The following is a 16,683-nucleotide window of genomic DNA, read 5'->3' on the forward strand; positions in this document are numbered from 1 at the left end:
TACAGACTGGTGTGACTGATTATATTATTATTGGTATTATTGATGGTATTATTAATGTTCTCTCTCTCTCTCTAAATTAATCACCACAACACATCCCTGCTGCTACTTGATGAGGTCACTAGGTGTTGTGTTAAGGCTGCTTCAATATCATTGAGTTACACAGCTACTTTAGCTGGACTTTAGCTACAGCTTTTAAATGTTATAAAACATCATTCAACATGAGTCAGACAGATCTTACATTTCTCCAGTGTGTCAGCAAGCTCCTTCTGGTTCATTTTCCTCAGGATGTGCAGTGTGATCTTCAGAGCCCCCTCTCTGGCACTGCTCTCCTGCTGCTCATCTTCAGCATCCACCACTTCCTTATCCTGCTTCTGACTCTCAAAGCCTTCTGGGAGTTCTGGACTAAGAATCCTCTTGAATATCTTCAGCTCGTTCTTCACAAATGTCATAATTTTCTCTTCAAGCATCTGAAATAAATAAAGTAAATAAGTTAAGCAAGAGAAGAAATGCTTTCTCATTAACACATGAATGAATGATTGACCGATCAACTTAACTTGAGGTAAACAAAAACAAATGTACATAACAGGACAACATACACTGAATATGGAGCCCAGGTCGGTTTGATGACTCTGGGAAGACTGACCACTGAGAATCTCTGACTCTGATCTCTCCTGTTGGTATCTGTGGACAAAACATGAGATTACATCTCCTCATCCAGGGAGTGCACACACACACACACACACACACACACACACACACACACACACACACACACACACACACACACACACACACACACACACACACACACACACACATACACACATACACACACGCACTCACACACAGGGAGGGAACATTGTGTTTGTTTAATATTGTTTTAGGACTATGAAAATGGACAAAATGATTAGCCTATGGATTCTGAAAACAACAAAAATAAATTACAAAATGGGAGAGGAGAAATGACTAGAGACAGTGTTGTTTAACTCACTGACCAGGACCCATGAGTTCTTCTTACCTTTGTTCAGTAGAAAAGTCTCCCTCTCTAAAGTATAGAGGAGGATCCATAGACTGGTGACTCTTCATGGACACACAGCTGGGAACAGGGGAGGCTGGTCTCTCCTGCTGGATTGGTCTTCAACACAACAGAGACAAACATTACATCTCTCATCTACTCTGAGCTCAGATGGGGAAACATAAGAAGAGTTTCATTCCAAAACGATATATATCACTTTTCAGAAATGTTAGTAAATTAGCTTTTATTGTTTAAAGCATTTCTGAAAGAGTTTGGTGTGTTTTTTCACTATCTAATCATGGTATGGGATTGATATGTACAGATATGTATTTGTTTAAAATCACTTGATGTCTTCATTTCAGAGAGACAAATAATCATGTTTTTTTTCCGCTAAATGCTATATATTTGCCTCACTCTCAAATGTTACCGACCGGAATAATGAGGCTATAAGGAGTACCAGTACTGAGTCAATGTGCAGGGTACCAGGTAGTTGAGGTAATAATGAGACTATAAGGAGAACCAGTACTGAGTACTGAGTCAATATGCAGGGTACCGAGTAGTTGGGGTAATAATGAGGCTATAAGAGTACCAGTACTGAGTCAATGTGCAGGGTACCAGGTAGTTGAGGTAATAATGAGACTATAAGGAGAACCAGTACTGAGTCAATGTGCAGGGTACCAGGTAGTTGAGGTAATAATGAGACTATAAGGAGAACCAGTACTGAGTCAATGTGCAGGGTACCAGGTAGTTGAGGTAATAATGAGACTATAAGGAGAACCAGTACTGAGTCAATGTGCAGGGTACCAGGTAGTTGAGGTAATAATGAGACTATAAGGAGTACCAGTACTGAGTCAATGTGCAGGATACCAGGTAGTTGAGGTAATAATGAGACTATAAGGAGAACCAGTACTGAGTCAATGTGCAGGGTACCAGGTAGTTGAGGTAAAATGTACATGTAGGTAAAGGTAAAAGTGACTAGAAAATCAGGATAGAGATTACCACTCCTCATCCAGGGAGTGCACACACACACGGAAGGAATGTTGTGTTTGTTTAATATTGTTTTAGGACTATGAAAATGGACAAAATTATTAGCCTATGGATTATGAAAACAACAACAATAAATGGGAGAATGGGAGAGGAGAAAATACTAGAGACAGTGTTGTTTAACTCACTGACCAGGACCCATGAGTTCTTCTTACCTTTGTTCAGTAGAAAAGTCTCCCTTTCTAAAGTATATAGGTTGACCCATAGACCGGTCACTCTTCATGGACACACAGCTGGGAACAGGGGAGGCTGGTCTCTCCTGCTGGATTGGTCTTCAACACAACAGAGACAAACATTACATCTCTCATCTACTCTGAGCTCAGATGGGGAAACATAAGAAGAGTTTCACAAATAGAACTGACTTCCAGACGTTAGTTAATGGCGCGAGAGCAGTGTGTCATTATTAATAACGACATTAATTTAGCGTCGCGAGCGTTGTAGTCAGTCTGTCAACCCCGCTAAAAGGCTGGTGTCGTTACTCTGCCTTCTCCGGGGGATGTTGAGGTAAATTTACTAACCGGGAGGGTTGAATGATGTAATTAATTAGAGGGCTGGAAGACGCATTCTCGAGGTTGTTTACTCACAATATCAGATAATTAGATGATTTTTAAAATGAATGTATACTGAGGTTGAGGTTCTGACTAGTGATTATTTACCCGGCGTTCAATACCTGCTATTGAGGCGCCCTGAAAATAATATTCAAAAGTTCGGTCCTTGGACACAGACGGGTTAAACACTAAAGTTACCGTCCATCTAGTGAAGAGAGGAGAACCGGACAGAGGTAGACAGCATCCGTCAACGAGAGAGGAAGAAGCCTCACCGGGATTTAACAGGTGGAAGAAACAACCGGGGAGCTCCATCGGTCCACAAGAAATGCAGACAGCCGGTGATGATGTAGTGGTAGCTATGGTTACTAGGATGCTGCTGGTAGAGTAGCTAGCTAGCTTACCGAGCTGTACCGACTAGCTAGGATAACTAGGATGCTGCTGGTAGAATAGCTAGCTAGCTTACCGAGCTGTACCGACTAGCTAGGATAACTAGGATGCTGCTGGTAGAGTAGCTAGCTAGCTTACCGAGCTGTACCGACTAGCTAGGATAACTAGGATGCTGCTGGTAGAGTAGCTAGCTAGTTTACCGAGCTGTACCGACTAGCTAGGATAACTAGGATGCTGCTGGTATAGTAGCTAGCTAGCTTACCGAGCTGTACCGACTAGCTAGGATAACTAGGATGCTGCTGGTAGAGTAGCTAGCTAGCTTACCGAGCTGTACCGACTAGCTAGGATAACTAGGATGCTGCTGGTAGAGTAGCTAGCTAGCTTACCGAGCTGTACCGACTAGCTAGGATAACTAGGATGCTGCTGGTATAGTAGCTAGCTAGTTTACCGAGCTGTACCGACTAGCTAGGATAACTAGGATGCTGCTGGTAGAGTAGCTAGCTAGTTTACCGAGCTGTACCGACTAGCTAGGATAACTAGGATGCTGCTGGTATAGTAGCTAGCTAGCTTACCGAGCTGTACCAACTAGCTAGGATAACTAGGATGCTGCTGGTAGAGTAGCTAGCTAGCTTACCGAGCTGTACCGACTAGCTAGGATAACTAGGATGCTGCTGGTATAGTAGCTAGCTAGCTTACCGAGCTGTACCGACTAGCTAGGATAACTAGGATGCTGCTGGTAGAGTAGCTAGCTAGCTTACCGAGCTGTACCGACTAGCTAGGATAACTAGGATGCTGCTGGTAGAGTAGCTAGCTAGCTTACCGAGCTGTACCGACTAGCTAGGATAACTAGGATGCTGCTGGTATAGTAGCTAGCTAGTTTACCGAGCTGTACCGACTAGCTAGGATAACTAGGATGCTGCTGGTAGAGTAGCTAGCTAGTTTACCGAGCTGTACCGACTAGCTAGGATAACTAGGATGCTGCTGGTATAGTAGCTAGCTAGCTTACCGAGCTGTACCGACTAGCTAGGATAACTAGGATGCTGCTGGTAGAGTAGCTAGCTAGCTTACCGAGCTGTACCGACTAGCTAGGATAACTAGGATGCTGCTGGTAGAGTAGCTAGCTAGTTTACCGAGCTGTACCGACTAGCTAGGATAACTAGGATGCTGCTGGTAGAGTAGCTAGCTAGCCGAGCTGTACCGACTAGCTTGGTTAGTTAGCAGGTCGTTTGTTTGTCCCTCGTCTCGATGATGAATCCGGTGAACCACAAAATGAAACAAGGATAGAGAGTGAAAAGGATCTGGCTTCACTCACACTGTCCCTGACCGTAAAGAAAAAAGCAAATTGAACAGTACACTTCGGTGTCTCAACACTGTAACAAACTCCGTCGTTATTCCCCAAGATCACCTCAGTCCACTCTGCGCGTAACCGGCTTGGCGCCACACCAACGTGGACGTGGACGTGGACGGTTCTGTACGGGGACGCGGACAGTTCCAGAACGCGGACATGAGCAGTGGAACACAATCAACTAAACCCAGTCTTTACAGTGGGTTACATTAGTAATATTCATTTTGTATTATTATGTAAAACAAACATTCTATGTTTTTTTATAATAATATGTTGAGATCTGGGTCCACATCCACAAAGTGTCTCAGAGTAGAAAATTGGTCGTATAAGTGCTGAGAATAAAGACATTTTACACTTATGGGTATAAATTACCTAGTTACCTCCCCATTACCTAAATTACCTACCCACCGAGTCGGCAGATATTTAGGACACCTCCTGAGCTGTCCTAAGTAGTTAAGAGTTAACAGCAGGTGTCTTGATAATACTATAGAATAATGCAGTGAGTCAGTGGTTCCTGTGCCACATGTAATTGCATTGCAGTAGTTAAAAATAATGTTTTTATATTTCTATGTGATCAATCCATAAATAATATAGACCTACATGCAACAGTATGTCTTGTGCTTTTGGCAATGAGTTATGTATAATAATTATGTATAACTGCATAGCATTTTGTCTTCATTTTGGCAGATTAACTCATGCTTATTTTTGAAGATTAACTCAGGTTGGAGTTGGAGCTGTGAACCGAAAGGTGGCTGGTTCGAATCCCGGGCCGGGCGCTGGAAAAAACAGGTGGAATTGATCTGACCACTGGAGGGCTGCTGGGTTCACATCCTCAAAACATGAACCTTTTGTTGATCAGAACTCTGGAGGTTCTTCTTCACTGAACCCCAAAATATATATAACTTTTATTGATTTCATATTTAAGGAAGTGATAGAAGCCCTTTTGGCTCTATAAGGAACCTTGTTTTCTAAACACGTTTTTCTTTTGATGATTTAATTATCTATATCATGTTATTTGAGAGTGTATAATAATAAACACATCATGTTATTTCAAGTTCTCCCTTTGGAGCGCAACATCACATTGTTAAATAATAGTCCTAAATTGGGCATGGCTATAAATTGGGCATTTGAAGGCATCTAGGGTGTAATATGAGTTTGATGAAAATGAACATTGTTGCAACGTTGTCCACAGACCCCGGATTGAGAACCCCTGCAGTACCTCCACAGACCCCGGATTGAGAACCCCTGCAGTACCTCCACAGACCCCGGATTGAGAACCCCTGATTTAGCAGATGCTCTTATCCAGAGTGATTTACAGTAAGTGCATTCATCTTAAGATATCAAGGTGAGACAACCACATATCACAGTCAAATATACAGGATACCAACATTCCATTCCTGATTAACAATGGATATATAGTGTTTCATCTTAAGATAGCTCTTTATTTTTTTAATGAACTCGATAAATTCTTTATAAATGGTCATCTTACCTCTTAGCTTTGGTGTCATGTCCCCCAGAGAGATGCATTTTAGAGACAGGGCCCCCCTCCTCTCTCTCCCCAGAGAGACTCATTTTAGAGCACTGACCCCTAAACAGAGATCCAACATGTTGGTTGTGGTTAATATGGTGACAACTAATTACTGAATGTCAATTGTTCACATTTATCCATTATCTCGTTTGAGAAATAAAACATTTACTAACAGACATATAGAAACAATCAGGTGATTTAATGCAATCACATGAATATGTAGTTGTGACATGTCATCTCCATGGCAACTGTCTGTAATAATAATAAGTCACTGTTTGTTAAGGTAGTTATAGACAGTACAGCAACAATAATAATAATAATAATAAGTCACTGTTTGTTAAGGTAGTTATAGACAGTACAGCAACAATAATAATAATAAGTCACTGTTTGTTAAGGTAGTTATAGACAGTACAGCAACAATAATAATAATAATAATAAGTCACTGTTTGTTAAGGTAGTTATAGACAGTACAGCAACAATAATAATAATAATAATAAGTCACTGTTTGTTAAGGTAGTTATAGACAGTACAGCAACAATAATAACAATAATAATAAGTTACTGTTTGTTAAGGTAGTTATAGACAGTACAGCAACAATAACAATAATAATAATAATAATAATAAGTCACTGTTTGTTAAGGTAGTTATAGACAGTACAGCAACACAAGGTCATGTCTCACACTTCTTTTTATTATTTAAAGGTGGGCTATTTATTGTCTTTCAATCTGTTATGTTCTAAATGTATCTGAGAATGTAGACAGAAGGGATAAAACGGACATGATTGATCTGCGGGGGAAATCACTGATCCATTCAGAAAGTTTATTTGCATCAAGTAAAGGATTTTATATTATGTAGAGTAAACTATATTATAATGTATAGCAGTGGGTTGTCAGTGATATGTAGATGTTATATTATGTAAAGTAGACTAGGTTATAATGTATAGTAGTGGGTTGTTAGTGATATGTAGATGTTATATTATGTAAAGTAGACTAGGTTATAATGTATAGTAGTGGGTTGTTAGTGATATGTTATATTATGTAAAGTAGGCTAGGTTATAATGTATAATAGCAGTTTGTTTGTGATATACAGATCAAGGTCTATACCTCAGCTATCGCCTACATATCATAGATGACCAGTCTAAACCTGTTCAGATCAGTTCACATAATGTTATAGTCCTACCAGTAGCAGGACAGAGAATGTACTGTATATAACCTACATATCATAGATGACCAGTCTAAACCTGTTCAGATCAGTTCACATAATGTTATAGTCCTACCAGTAGCAGGACAGAGAATGTACTGTATATAACCTACATATCATAGATGACCAGTCTAAACCTGTTCAGATCAGTTCACATAATGTTATAGTCCTACCAGTAGCAGGACAGAGAATGTACTGTATATAACCTACATGTCATAGATGACCAGCCTAAACCTGTTCAGATCAGTTCACATAATGTTATAGTCCTACCAGTAGCAGGACAGAGAATGTACTGTATATAACCTACATATCATAGAAGACCAGCCTAAACCTGTTCAGATCAGTTCACATAATGTTATAGTCCTACCAGTAGCAGGACAGAGAATGTACTGTATATAACCTACATATCATAGATGACCAGTCTAAACCTGTTCAGATCAGTTCACATCATGTTATAGTCCTACCAGTAGCAGGACAGAGAATGTACTGTATATAACCTACATATCATAGAAGACCAGTCTAAACCTGTTCAGATCAGTTCACATAATGTTATAGTCCTTCCAGTAACTGGACAGAGCATCTACACTATATATACAGAAGTATGTGGACAACCCTTCAAATTAGTGGATTCGGCTATTTCAGCCACACCCGTTGCTGACCGGTGTATAAAATCAAGCACACTGCCATGCAATCTCCATAGACAAACAATGGTTGCAACAGTTTGGGGAATGGCATTTTCTGTTTCAGCTTGACAATGTCCCCGTGCACAAAGTGAGGTCAATACAGAAATGGCTTCTCGAGATTGGTGTGGAAGAACTTGACTGGCCTGCACAGTGCCCTGACCTCAACCCCATCAAACACCTTTGGGATGAATTGGAACGCCGACTGCGTGCCAGGCCTAATCACCCAACATCAGTGCCCGACCTCCCTAATGCTCTTGTGGCTGAATGGAAGCAAGTCCCCGCAGCAATGTCCACTCAGCTGTAGCACCGGGCCATTCAAAACAAACAAGACATCTCTCTTACATTATTTTTGATAAACATATAATTTACTCGAAACCAAGTTTAGCTGTGTTGTTTCCCTCCAAAATATTACTGTAGGACTATAATAATAGTAAGCAGTCCTACAAACCAAAAAGGTTTTAATTTGAGAATGTTCAAATATTAAACTGTCTTAAAATATGTGATGATTAGTTGAATCAGGTGTGTAAGTGCTGGTAAGAACAAAAGGATGGAGAAACCCTGAGATAAACATAAAACCATATCATTGAAAAGCTCCTCCACCATCTTTACCAGACGTTTTACTGATAACATGTCGGCCTTCTGATTAGTTTACACTTTGAAAACTGCTGTCTGTCAGCAACTCAGCTCAAGTAGCAGTTCTACTAACTAGTAATATCTCATTCCAGGTATCAATTATCTTATTCTGTCCATTAGAATAGATTATTGTTCAGAAATACTTACTTTATTTTTCAATAATCTCCATATAGTGTTTTCTGCTCTGTCGTCTCAAAATGGATCCTGAACAAAAGAACAACTTTACTTTCTGTTTCAGCTCAGCCGCCTCCCCACCCTGATAATAAAGTGTTATATTGGTATCTTCCACTAGATGGCAGTAAACACCTTGTATCTAGACTTTACAACTATGTGTTCTGTTTCATACAAGCAGTGTCCCAGAGTAGAAGTGCTGATCTAGGATCAGGTCCCCCTCTCCATGTAATCTGATTCATTATGATCTAGAATCAGGTCTCCCTCTCCATGTAATCTGATTCATTATGATCTAGGATCAGGTCCTCCTCTCCATGTAATCTGATTCATTATGATCTAGGATCAGGTCCTCCTCTCCATGTAATCTGATTCATTATGATCTAGGATCAGGTCCCCCTCTCCATGTAATCTGATTCATTATGATCTAGGATCAGGTCCTCCTCTCCATGTAATCTGATTCATTATGATCTAGGATCAGGTCCTCTCCATGTAATCTGATTCATTATGATCTAGGATCAGGCCTCCCTCTCCATGTAATCTGATTAATTATGATCTAGGATCAGGTCCTCCTCTCCATGTAATCTGATTCATTATGATCTAGAATCAGGTCCTCCTCTCCATGTAATCTGATTCATTATGATCTAGGATCAGCTCCCCCTCTCCATGTAATCTGATTCATTATGATCTAGGATCAGGTCTCCCACTACTGGATCAGAGCGTCTGCTAAATGACTCACTACTGGATCAGAGCGTCTGCTAAATGACTCACTACTGGATCAGAGCGTCTGCTAAATGACTCACTACTGGATCAGAGCGTCTGCTAAATGACTCACCACTGGATCAGAGCGTCTGCTAAATGACTCACCACTGGATCAGAGCGTCTGCTAAATGACTCACTACTGGATCAGAGCGTCTGCTAAATGACTCACTACTGGATCAGAGCGTCTGCTAAATGACTCACCACTGGATTAGAGCGTCTGCTAAATGACTCACCACTGGATTAGAGCGTCTGCTAAATGACTCACCTCTGCATTAGAGCGCCTGCTAAATGACTCACCACTGCATCAGAGCGCCTGCTAAATGACTCACTACTGGATCAGAGCGTCTGCTAAATGACTCACCTCTGCATCAGAGCGCCTGCTAAATGACTCACCACTGGATCAGAGAGTCTGCTAAATGACTCACCACTGGATCAGAGAGTCTGCTAAATGACTCACTACTGGATTAGAGCGTCTGCTAAATGACTCACCTCTGCATCAGAGCGTCTGCTAAATGACTCACCTCTGCATCAGAGCGTCTGCTAAATGACTCACTACTGGATTAGAGCGTCTGCTAAATGACTCACTACTGGATCAGACCGTCTGCTGAATGACTACAATGTAAATGTAAATGATGCAGCCACCACTATGCTTGAACATATGGAGAATGGCAGTCAGTAAGGGGTTGTATTGGATTTGCCCCAAACATAACACTTTGTATTCAGGACAAAAAGTGAACTGCTTTGCCACATGTTTTTGCAGTTTTGATTTAGTGGCTTGTTACAAACAGGATGCATGTTTTTGGAATATTGTTATTCTGTTCAGGCTTCCTTCTTTTCACTCTGTCAATGAGGTTAGTATTGAGGAGTAACTATACTGTTGTTGATCCATCCTCAGTGTTCTTCTATCACAGCCATTAAACTCTGTCAGTTAGGTTAGTATTGTAGAGTAACTACAATGTTGTTGATCCCATCCTCAGTTTACTCCTATCACAGCCATTAAACTCTGTAACTGTTTTAAAGTCACCATTGGCCTCATGCTGAAATCAATGAGTGGTTTCCTTCCTCTCCGGCAACTAAGTGAGGAAGACGCCTGTGTCTTTGTAGTGACTGGGTGTATTGATTCACCATCCAAAGTGTAATTAATAACAACTTCACCAGAGGCTCAAAGGCAAATTCAATGTCTGCTTTTGTTTTTCCCATCTACCAATAAGTGCCCTTCTTTGTGAGGCATGGAGATGGAGATGGGAATTTGGACTTGTGGTTTTACTTAATTCTCCGTACTGGCTAATGATTATCAAGCTGATTCTGAACTAATCATTAATTCACACATTGAGCCCCTGACCTGAGAGGATGGAAGTTCAATATGTAGCTAGATGTAGATGGCTAACGTTTAATAGTTAACTAGCGAACGTTGCGAACCAAGCTTTTTACCCAAGTAGCCTAGGACATCAAATAAAGGTACAGTATTTATTACCTCTCTCATCCTGCCTCATTTACACATGCTGAATATAGATCTACTGTATGTATTACCTCTCTCATCCTGCCTCATTTACACATGCTGTATATAGATCTACTGTATGTATTACCTCTCTCATCCTGCCTCATTTACACATGCTGTATATAGATCTACTGTATTTATTACCTCTCTTATCCTGCCTCATTTACACATGCTGTATATAGATCTACTGTATTTATTACCTCTCTCATCCTGCCTCATTTACACATGCTGTATATAGATCTACTGTATTTATTACCTCTCTTATCCTGCCTCATTTACACATGCTGTATATAGATCTACTGTATTTATAACCTCTCTCATCCTGCCTCATTTACACATGCTGTATATAGATCTACTGTATTTATTACCTCTCTCACCCTGCCTCATTTACACATGCTGTATATAGATCTACTGTATTTATTACCTCTCATCCTGCCTCATTTACACATGCTGTATATAGATCTACTGTATTTATTACCTCTCTCATCCTGCCTCATTTACACATGCTGTATAAAGATCTACTGTATGTATTACTCTCTTATCCTGCCTCATTTACACATGCTGTATAAAGATCTACTGTATTTATTACCTCTCTCATCCTGCCTCATTTACACATGCTGTATAAAGATCTACTGTATGTATTACCTCTCTTATCCTGCCTCATTTACACATGCTGTATATAGATCTACTGTATTTATTACCTCTCTCATCCTGCCTCATTTACACATGCTGTATAAAGATCTACTGTATGTATTACCTCTCTTATCCTGCCTCATTTACACATGCTGTATAAAGATCTACTGTATTTATTACCTCTCTCATCCTGCCTCATTTACACATGCTGTATAAAGATCTACTGTATGTATTACCTCTCTTATCCTGCCTCATTTACACATGCTGTATATAGATCTACTGTATTTATTACCTCTCTTATCCTGCCTCATTTACACATGCTGTATAAAGATCTACTGTATTTATTACCTCTCTCATCCTGCCTCATTTACACATGCTGTATAAAGATCTACTGTATTTATTACCTCTCTCATCCTGCCTCATTTACACATGCTGTATAAAGATCTACTGTATTTATTACCTCTCTCATCCTGCCTCATTTACACATGCTGTATAAAGATCTACTGTATTTATTACCTCTCTTATCCTGCCTCATTTACACATGCTGTATAAAGATCTACTGTATTTATTACCTCTCTTATCCTGCCTCATTTACACATGCTGTATATAGATCTACTGCATTTATTACCTCTCTTATCCTGCCTCATTTACACATGCTGTATATAGATCTACTGTATTTATTACCTCTCTCATCCTGCCTCATTTACACATGCTGTATATAGATCTACTGTATTTATTACCTCTCTTATAACTTATTGATTGGACTGATCATATCAACATCATGTTATATCTACTGTAGCTTTGATTGGACTGATCATATCAGCATCATGTTATATCTACAGTGGCTTTGATTGGATCATATCAGCATTGTACTTTCAAAACCGTTGCAAATCAAATCACTAGTCTGCTATTCAGTGAGAGGGGGTGTGGTCCAAGTCTTTCCAATCACTAGTCTGCTATTCAGTGAGAGGGGGTGTGGTCCAAGTCTTTTCCAATCACTAGTCTGCTATTCAGTGAGAGGGGGTGTGGTCCAAGTCTTCTCCAATCACTAGTCTGCTATTCAATGAGAGGGGGTGGGGTCCAAGTCTTTTCCAATCACTAGCCTGCTATTCAGTGAGAGGGGGTCCAAGTCTTTCCAATCACTAGTCTGCTATTCAGTGAGAGGGGGTCCAAGTCTTTTCCAATCACTAGTCTGCTATTCAGTGAGAGGGGGTGTGGTCCAAGTCTTTTCCAATCACTAGTCTGCTATTCAGTGAGAGGGGGTGTGGTCCAAGTCTTTTCCAATCACTAGCCTGCTATTCAGTGAGAGGGGGGGTGGTCCAAGTCTTTTCCAATCACTAGCCTGCTATTCAGTGAGAAAGGGGGTGTGGTCCAAGTCTTTTCCAAGCTTAAAAGGATAAACATTCCCCTGCAACACCATGGACCAGAAAAGGTTGAATACATTGGCCATGCTGTGACTTCTGCTGAGTTCAAAACAGCTGGAAACGTGGAAATCTCAGATTTCAGTGAGTTCAAGACAACTGAAAAAAAATAGCTCCAATTGAGAAAATAGGTCTTGAATCGTCATCCAACTATAAATTCTAAGTCGGGGACTCTGGCCTTTTCGAGAGCTCCGACCTGAAGATCAATTATGCTTTTTTCAGAGTTCCAAGTTGTCTTGAAAGCACCATAAATCCAGAGAAGGCCAGACTTTGATGACAAAGTTCAATGACAAAATTTGCCCACAAGAATCGCCGCGCCGCCCCACCCTACACAGCCCTTATTTGAAGTGTTTCTACAATTCCCTATGGGAAAAATGTATGGTGGAAAAACTATTGGAACCATTTCCCTGTTTGACCGCTAGGTGTTATGGGTACTATGACACCTCCACTGTGGGGCTCTATAAAACTATTGGAACCATTTCCCTGTTTGACCGCTAGGTGTTATGGGTATTATGACACCTCCACTGTGGGGCTCTACAAAACTATTGGAACCATTTCCCTGTTTGACCGCTAGGTGTTATGGGTACTATGACACCTCCACTATGGGTCTCTATAAAACTATTGGAACCATTGCCCTGTTTGACCGCTAGGTGTTATGGGTACTACAACACCTCCACTGTGGGGCTCTATAAAACTATTGGAACCATTTCCCTGTTTGACCGCTAGGTGTTATGGGTATTATGACACCTCCACTGTGGGGCTCTATAAAACTATTGGAACCATTTCCCTGTTTGACCGCTAGGTGTTATGGGTATTATAACACCTCCACTGTGGGGCTCTATAAAACTATTGGAACCATTTCCCTGTTTGACCGCTAGGTGTTATGGGTATTATGACACCTCCACTGTGGGGCTCTATAAAACTATTGGAACCATTTCCCTGTTTGACCGCTAGGTGTTATGGGTATTATAACACCTCCACTGTGGGGCTCTATAAAACTATTGGAACCATTTCCCTGTTTGACCACTAGGTGTTATGGGTATTATGACACCTCCACTGTGGGGCTCTATAAAACTATTGGAACCATTTCCCTGTTTGACCGCTAGGTGTTATGGGTACTATGACACCTCCACTGTGGGGCTCTATAAAACTATTGGAACCATTTCCCTGTTTGACCGCTAGGTGTTATGGGTATTATGACACCTCCACTGTGGGGCTCTATAAAACTATTGGAACCATTTCCCTGTTTGACCGCTAGGTGTTATGGGTATTATGACACCTCCACTGTGGGGCTTTATAGATCAAATGAAACGGGAGAATCTAGAGAATGTAACAATATAAATTTCATCTTGCTGTGATGTAACAATATTCGCTGTGATGTAACAATTTTCACTGTGATGTTCAGCCCCCAAAATGAAAAATAAATACTAAATAATTTCATAGAATTGAACTAAGACCACTTGGTCACAGACGGACAACAACACTTAGTGTTTCCAGCTGAAGATGTAATGAATCTGAACACATTTGAATTGTGTCTCTGTGCCGCTCAGTTGACGTTTAGGAGAAAATATCAGACACTAAAATCTATCTTAGAACAGTAATATTTTACACATGAAGGTACCCAGAAGACTTCATTTCTGATGAAAAAACACACGTGAAAAAAATATGGATATAAACTCTTCATAAATTCTTAAACAAAATTGTATTCTCACCTCTTAACATTGGTGTCATGTTCCCCAGAGAGACTCATTTTAGAGGCATGGCCGCCCTCCTCTCTCTCCCCAGAGAGACTCATTTTAGAGGCATGGCCGCCCTCCTCTCTCTCCCCAGAGAGACTCATTTTAGAGGCATGGCCGCCCTCCTCTCTCTCCCCAGAGAGACTCATTTTAGAGGCAGGGCCGCCCTCCTCTCTCTCCCCAGAGAGACTCATTTTAGAGGCATGGCCGCCCTCCTCTCTCTCCCCAGAGAGACTCATTTTAGAGGCAGGGCCGCCCTCCTCTCTCTCCCCAGAGAGACTCATTTTAGAGGCAGGGCCCCCCTCCTCTCTCTCCCCAGAGAGACTCATTTTAGAGGCAGGGCCCCCCTCCTCTCTCTCCCCAGAGAGACTCATTTTAGAGGCAGGGCCCCCCTCCTCTCTCTCCCCAGAGAGACTAATTTTCGAGCAATGACCCCTAAACAGAGATCCAACATGTCATTGAACTATAATACATGAATAAATATACAAATTGTAAAATATCCACAATATACGAATATATGAATATGTTTTTTCATTTTATTGCCTACGCCCAGTTAGCGCCATTTTGTATGATTGAACTGACACGTAGCTGTCCCAGGTGAAATGGACTGTTAGATCTGAGTGTTTTACTGTCATTCACTAAACTATAATAACACCAGACACTAAAATTACACCATACATTTAATTTCTCTTCACACTTTACAATAATCCCTGGGAAAAGTCTTACCCTGTAGCCTGAATTCCAAACGAGAACATGTCAAGTCATTGAGATATTTTCAGAGAAGGAGATTTTTTTTAAAACAAGTAATGCTTTTTTCTCTCAAGAATCTAGTGGTCAAATTGACAAACCCTTTCAATTCCTCACTTTGTGAGGATAACGGCACAGAGCCTTTTTTTCCTAAAATGTTTTATGAGTCGGAGAACAGATTGGGATTTTAGACCATTCCTCCATTCAGAATCCTTCCCAATGACTACAGGAAGGTAAAGGTACAAATAATACACAACAAAGAAACAAAGTTCCCTAATTGACGGGCTGTAATCTACCTGAATCTTGTCATTTACACACGGGCCTCTGACTACTATCCCAACTTCAACATTCTACCAACATCCTACATTAATAACCCCTGGTAGGATCCTTACTATCCCAACTTCAACATTCTACCAACATCCTACATGAATAACCCCTGGTAGGATCCTTACTATCTCAACTTCAACATTCTACCAACATCCTACATGAATAACCCCTGGTAGGATCCTTACTATCTCAACTTCAACATTCTACCAACATCCTACATTAATAACCCCTGGTAGGATCCTTACTATCTCAACTTCAACATTCTACCAACATCCTACATGAATAACCCCTGGTAGGATCCTTACTATCTCAACTTCAACATTCTACCAACATCCTACATGAATAACCCCTGGTAGGATCCTTACTATCTCAACTTCAACATTCTACCAACATCCTACATGAATAACCCCTGGTAGGATCCTTACTATCTCAACTTCAACATTCTACCAACATCCTACATGAATAACCCCTGGTAGGATCCTTACCTTGTAGCCTGAATTCAAAACCAGAACATGTCAAGTCAGTGAGAGTTTCCTTTGTGTTGAGAAAGAAACCAAGGGAACGGTTTATTCACCTCCCCAATGTCAAGAAACTTTGTGTAATTTTTGTTACTGATTAATTTAGGACTCCATCAGTTCTGTTAAAGTTTAGTGGCTCTGACCCCATGTCAGCAACATCAGAAACCCAGTTTAACCTGTTTACCAGAAAAGCCTTGGGTTTACAATAACATCACTGTGTAGCTACTGCTTTCCTACAGTCAACTCCATATCTGACATGGTACAGGTGTCTTCTTTCTTTAAGCCCAGAACCATGTGTTTGAGGTGATACCTTTGTTTCAGAGGAGATTTGTTTAAGACTTCCAACAAACACTGTGTGACCCTGATTCAGCCCACTGCATTTCAAGGTTAATCATTAAAAACAACACTGTATGAACAACTAGCAGTCTCCAGGACCAGTGATTCAAGTCTGAGTTTCTGTCCCAAAGTGTCACCCTATTCCCTATATAGT

General features: G+C 40.7%; 1 protein-coding gene across 1 annotated transcript in view; it reads right to left on the reverse strand.

Moving 5' to 3' along the window:
• LOC135529916 (NLR family CARD domain-containing protein 3-like) overlaps positions 1-16,233 on the reverse strand; it is a 40,344-nt gene extending 24,111 nt beyond the window's left edge. Inside the window, exons 1-7 of the mRNA XM_064958322.1 lie at positions 16,161-16,233; positions 14,578-15,036; positions 5,829-5,927; positions 2,215-2,331; positions 1,019-1,135; positions 597-681; positions 239-467 (exon numbers count right to left, since the gene is read on the reverse strand). Of these exons, the coding sequence (XP_064814394.1) occupies positions 239-467; positions 597-681; positions 1,019-1,135; positions 2,215-2,331; positions 5,829-5,927; positions 14,578-14,975 (1,045 nt within the window). The 5' untranslated portion in view covers positions 14,976-15,036; positions 16,161-16,233. The remainder of the gene's footprint in view (positions 1-238; positions 468-596; positions 682-1,018; positions 1,136-2,214; positions 2,332-5,828; positions 5,928-14,577; positions 15,037-16,160) is intronic.
• Between the last annotated feature and the right edge of the window lie 450 nt (positions 16,234-16,683).

The sequence above is a fragment of the Oncorhynchus masou genome, unplaced genomic scaffold (assembly GCF_036934945.1).
Source record: "Oncorhynchus masou masou isolate Uvic2021 unplaced genomic scaffold, UVic_Omas_1.1 unplaced_scaffold_1209, whole genome shotgun sequence".
In the NCBI taxonomy this organism is placed as follows: Eukaryota; Metazoa; Chordata; class Actinopteri; order Salmoniformes; family Salmonidae; genus Oncorhynchus; species Oncorhynchus masou.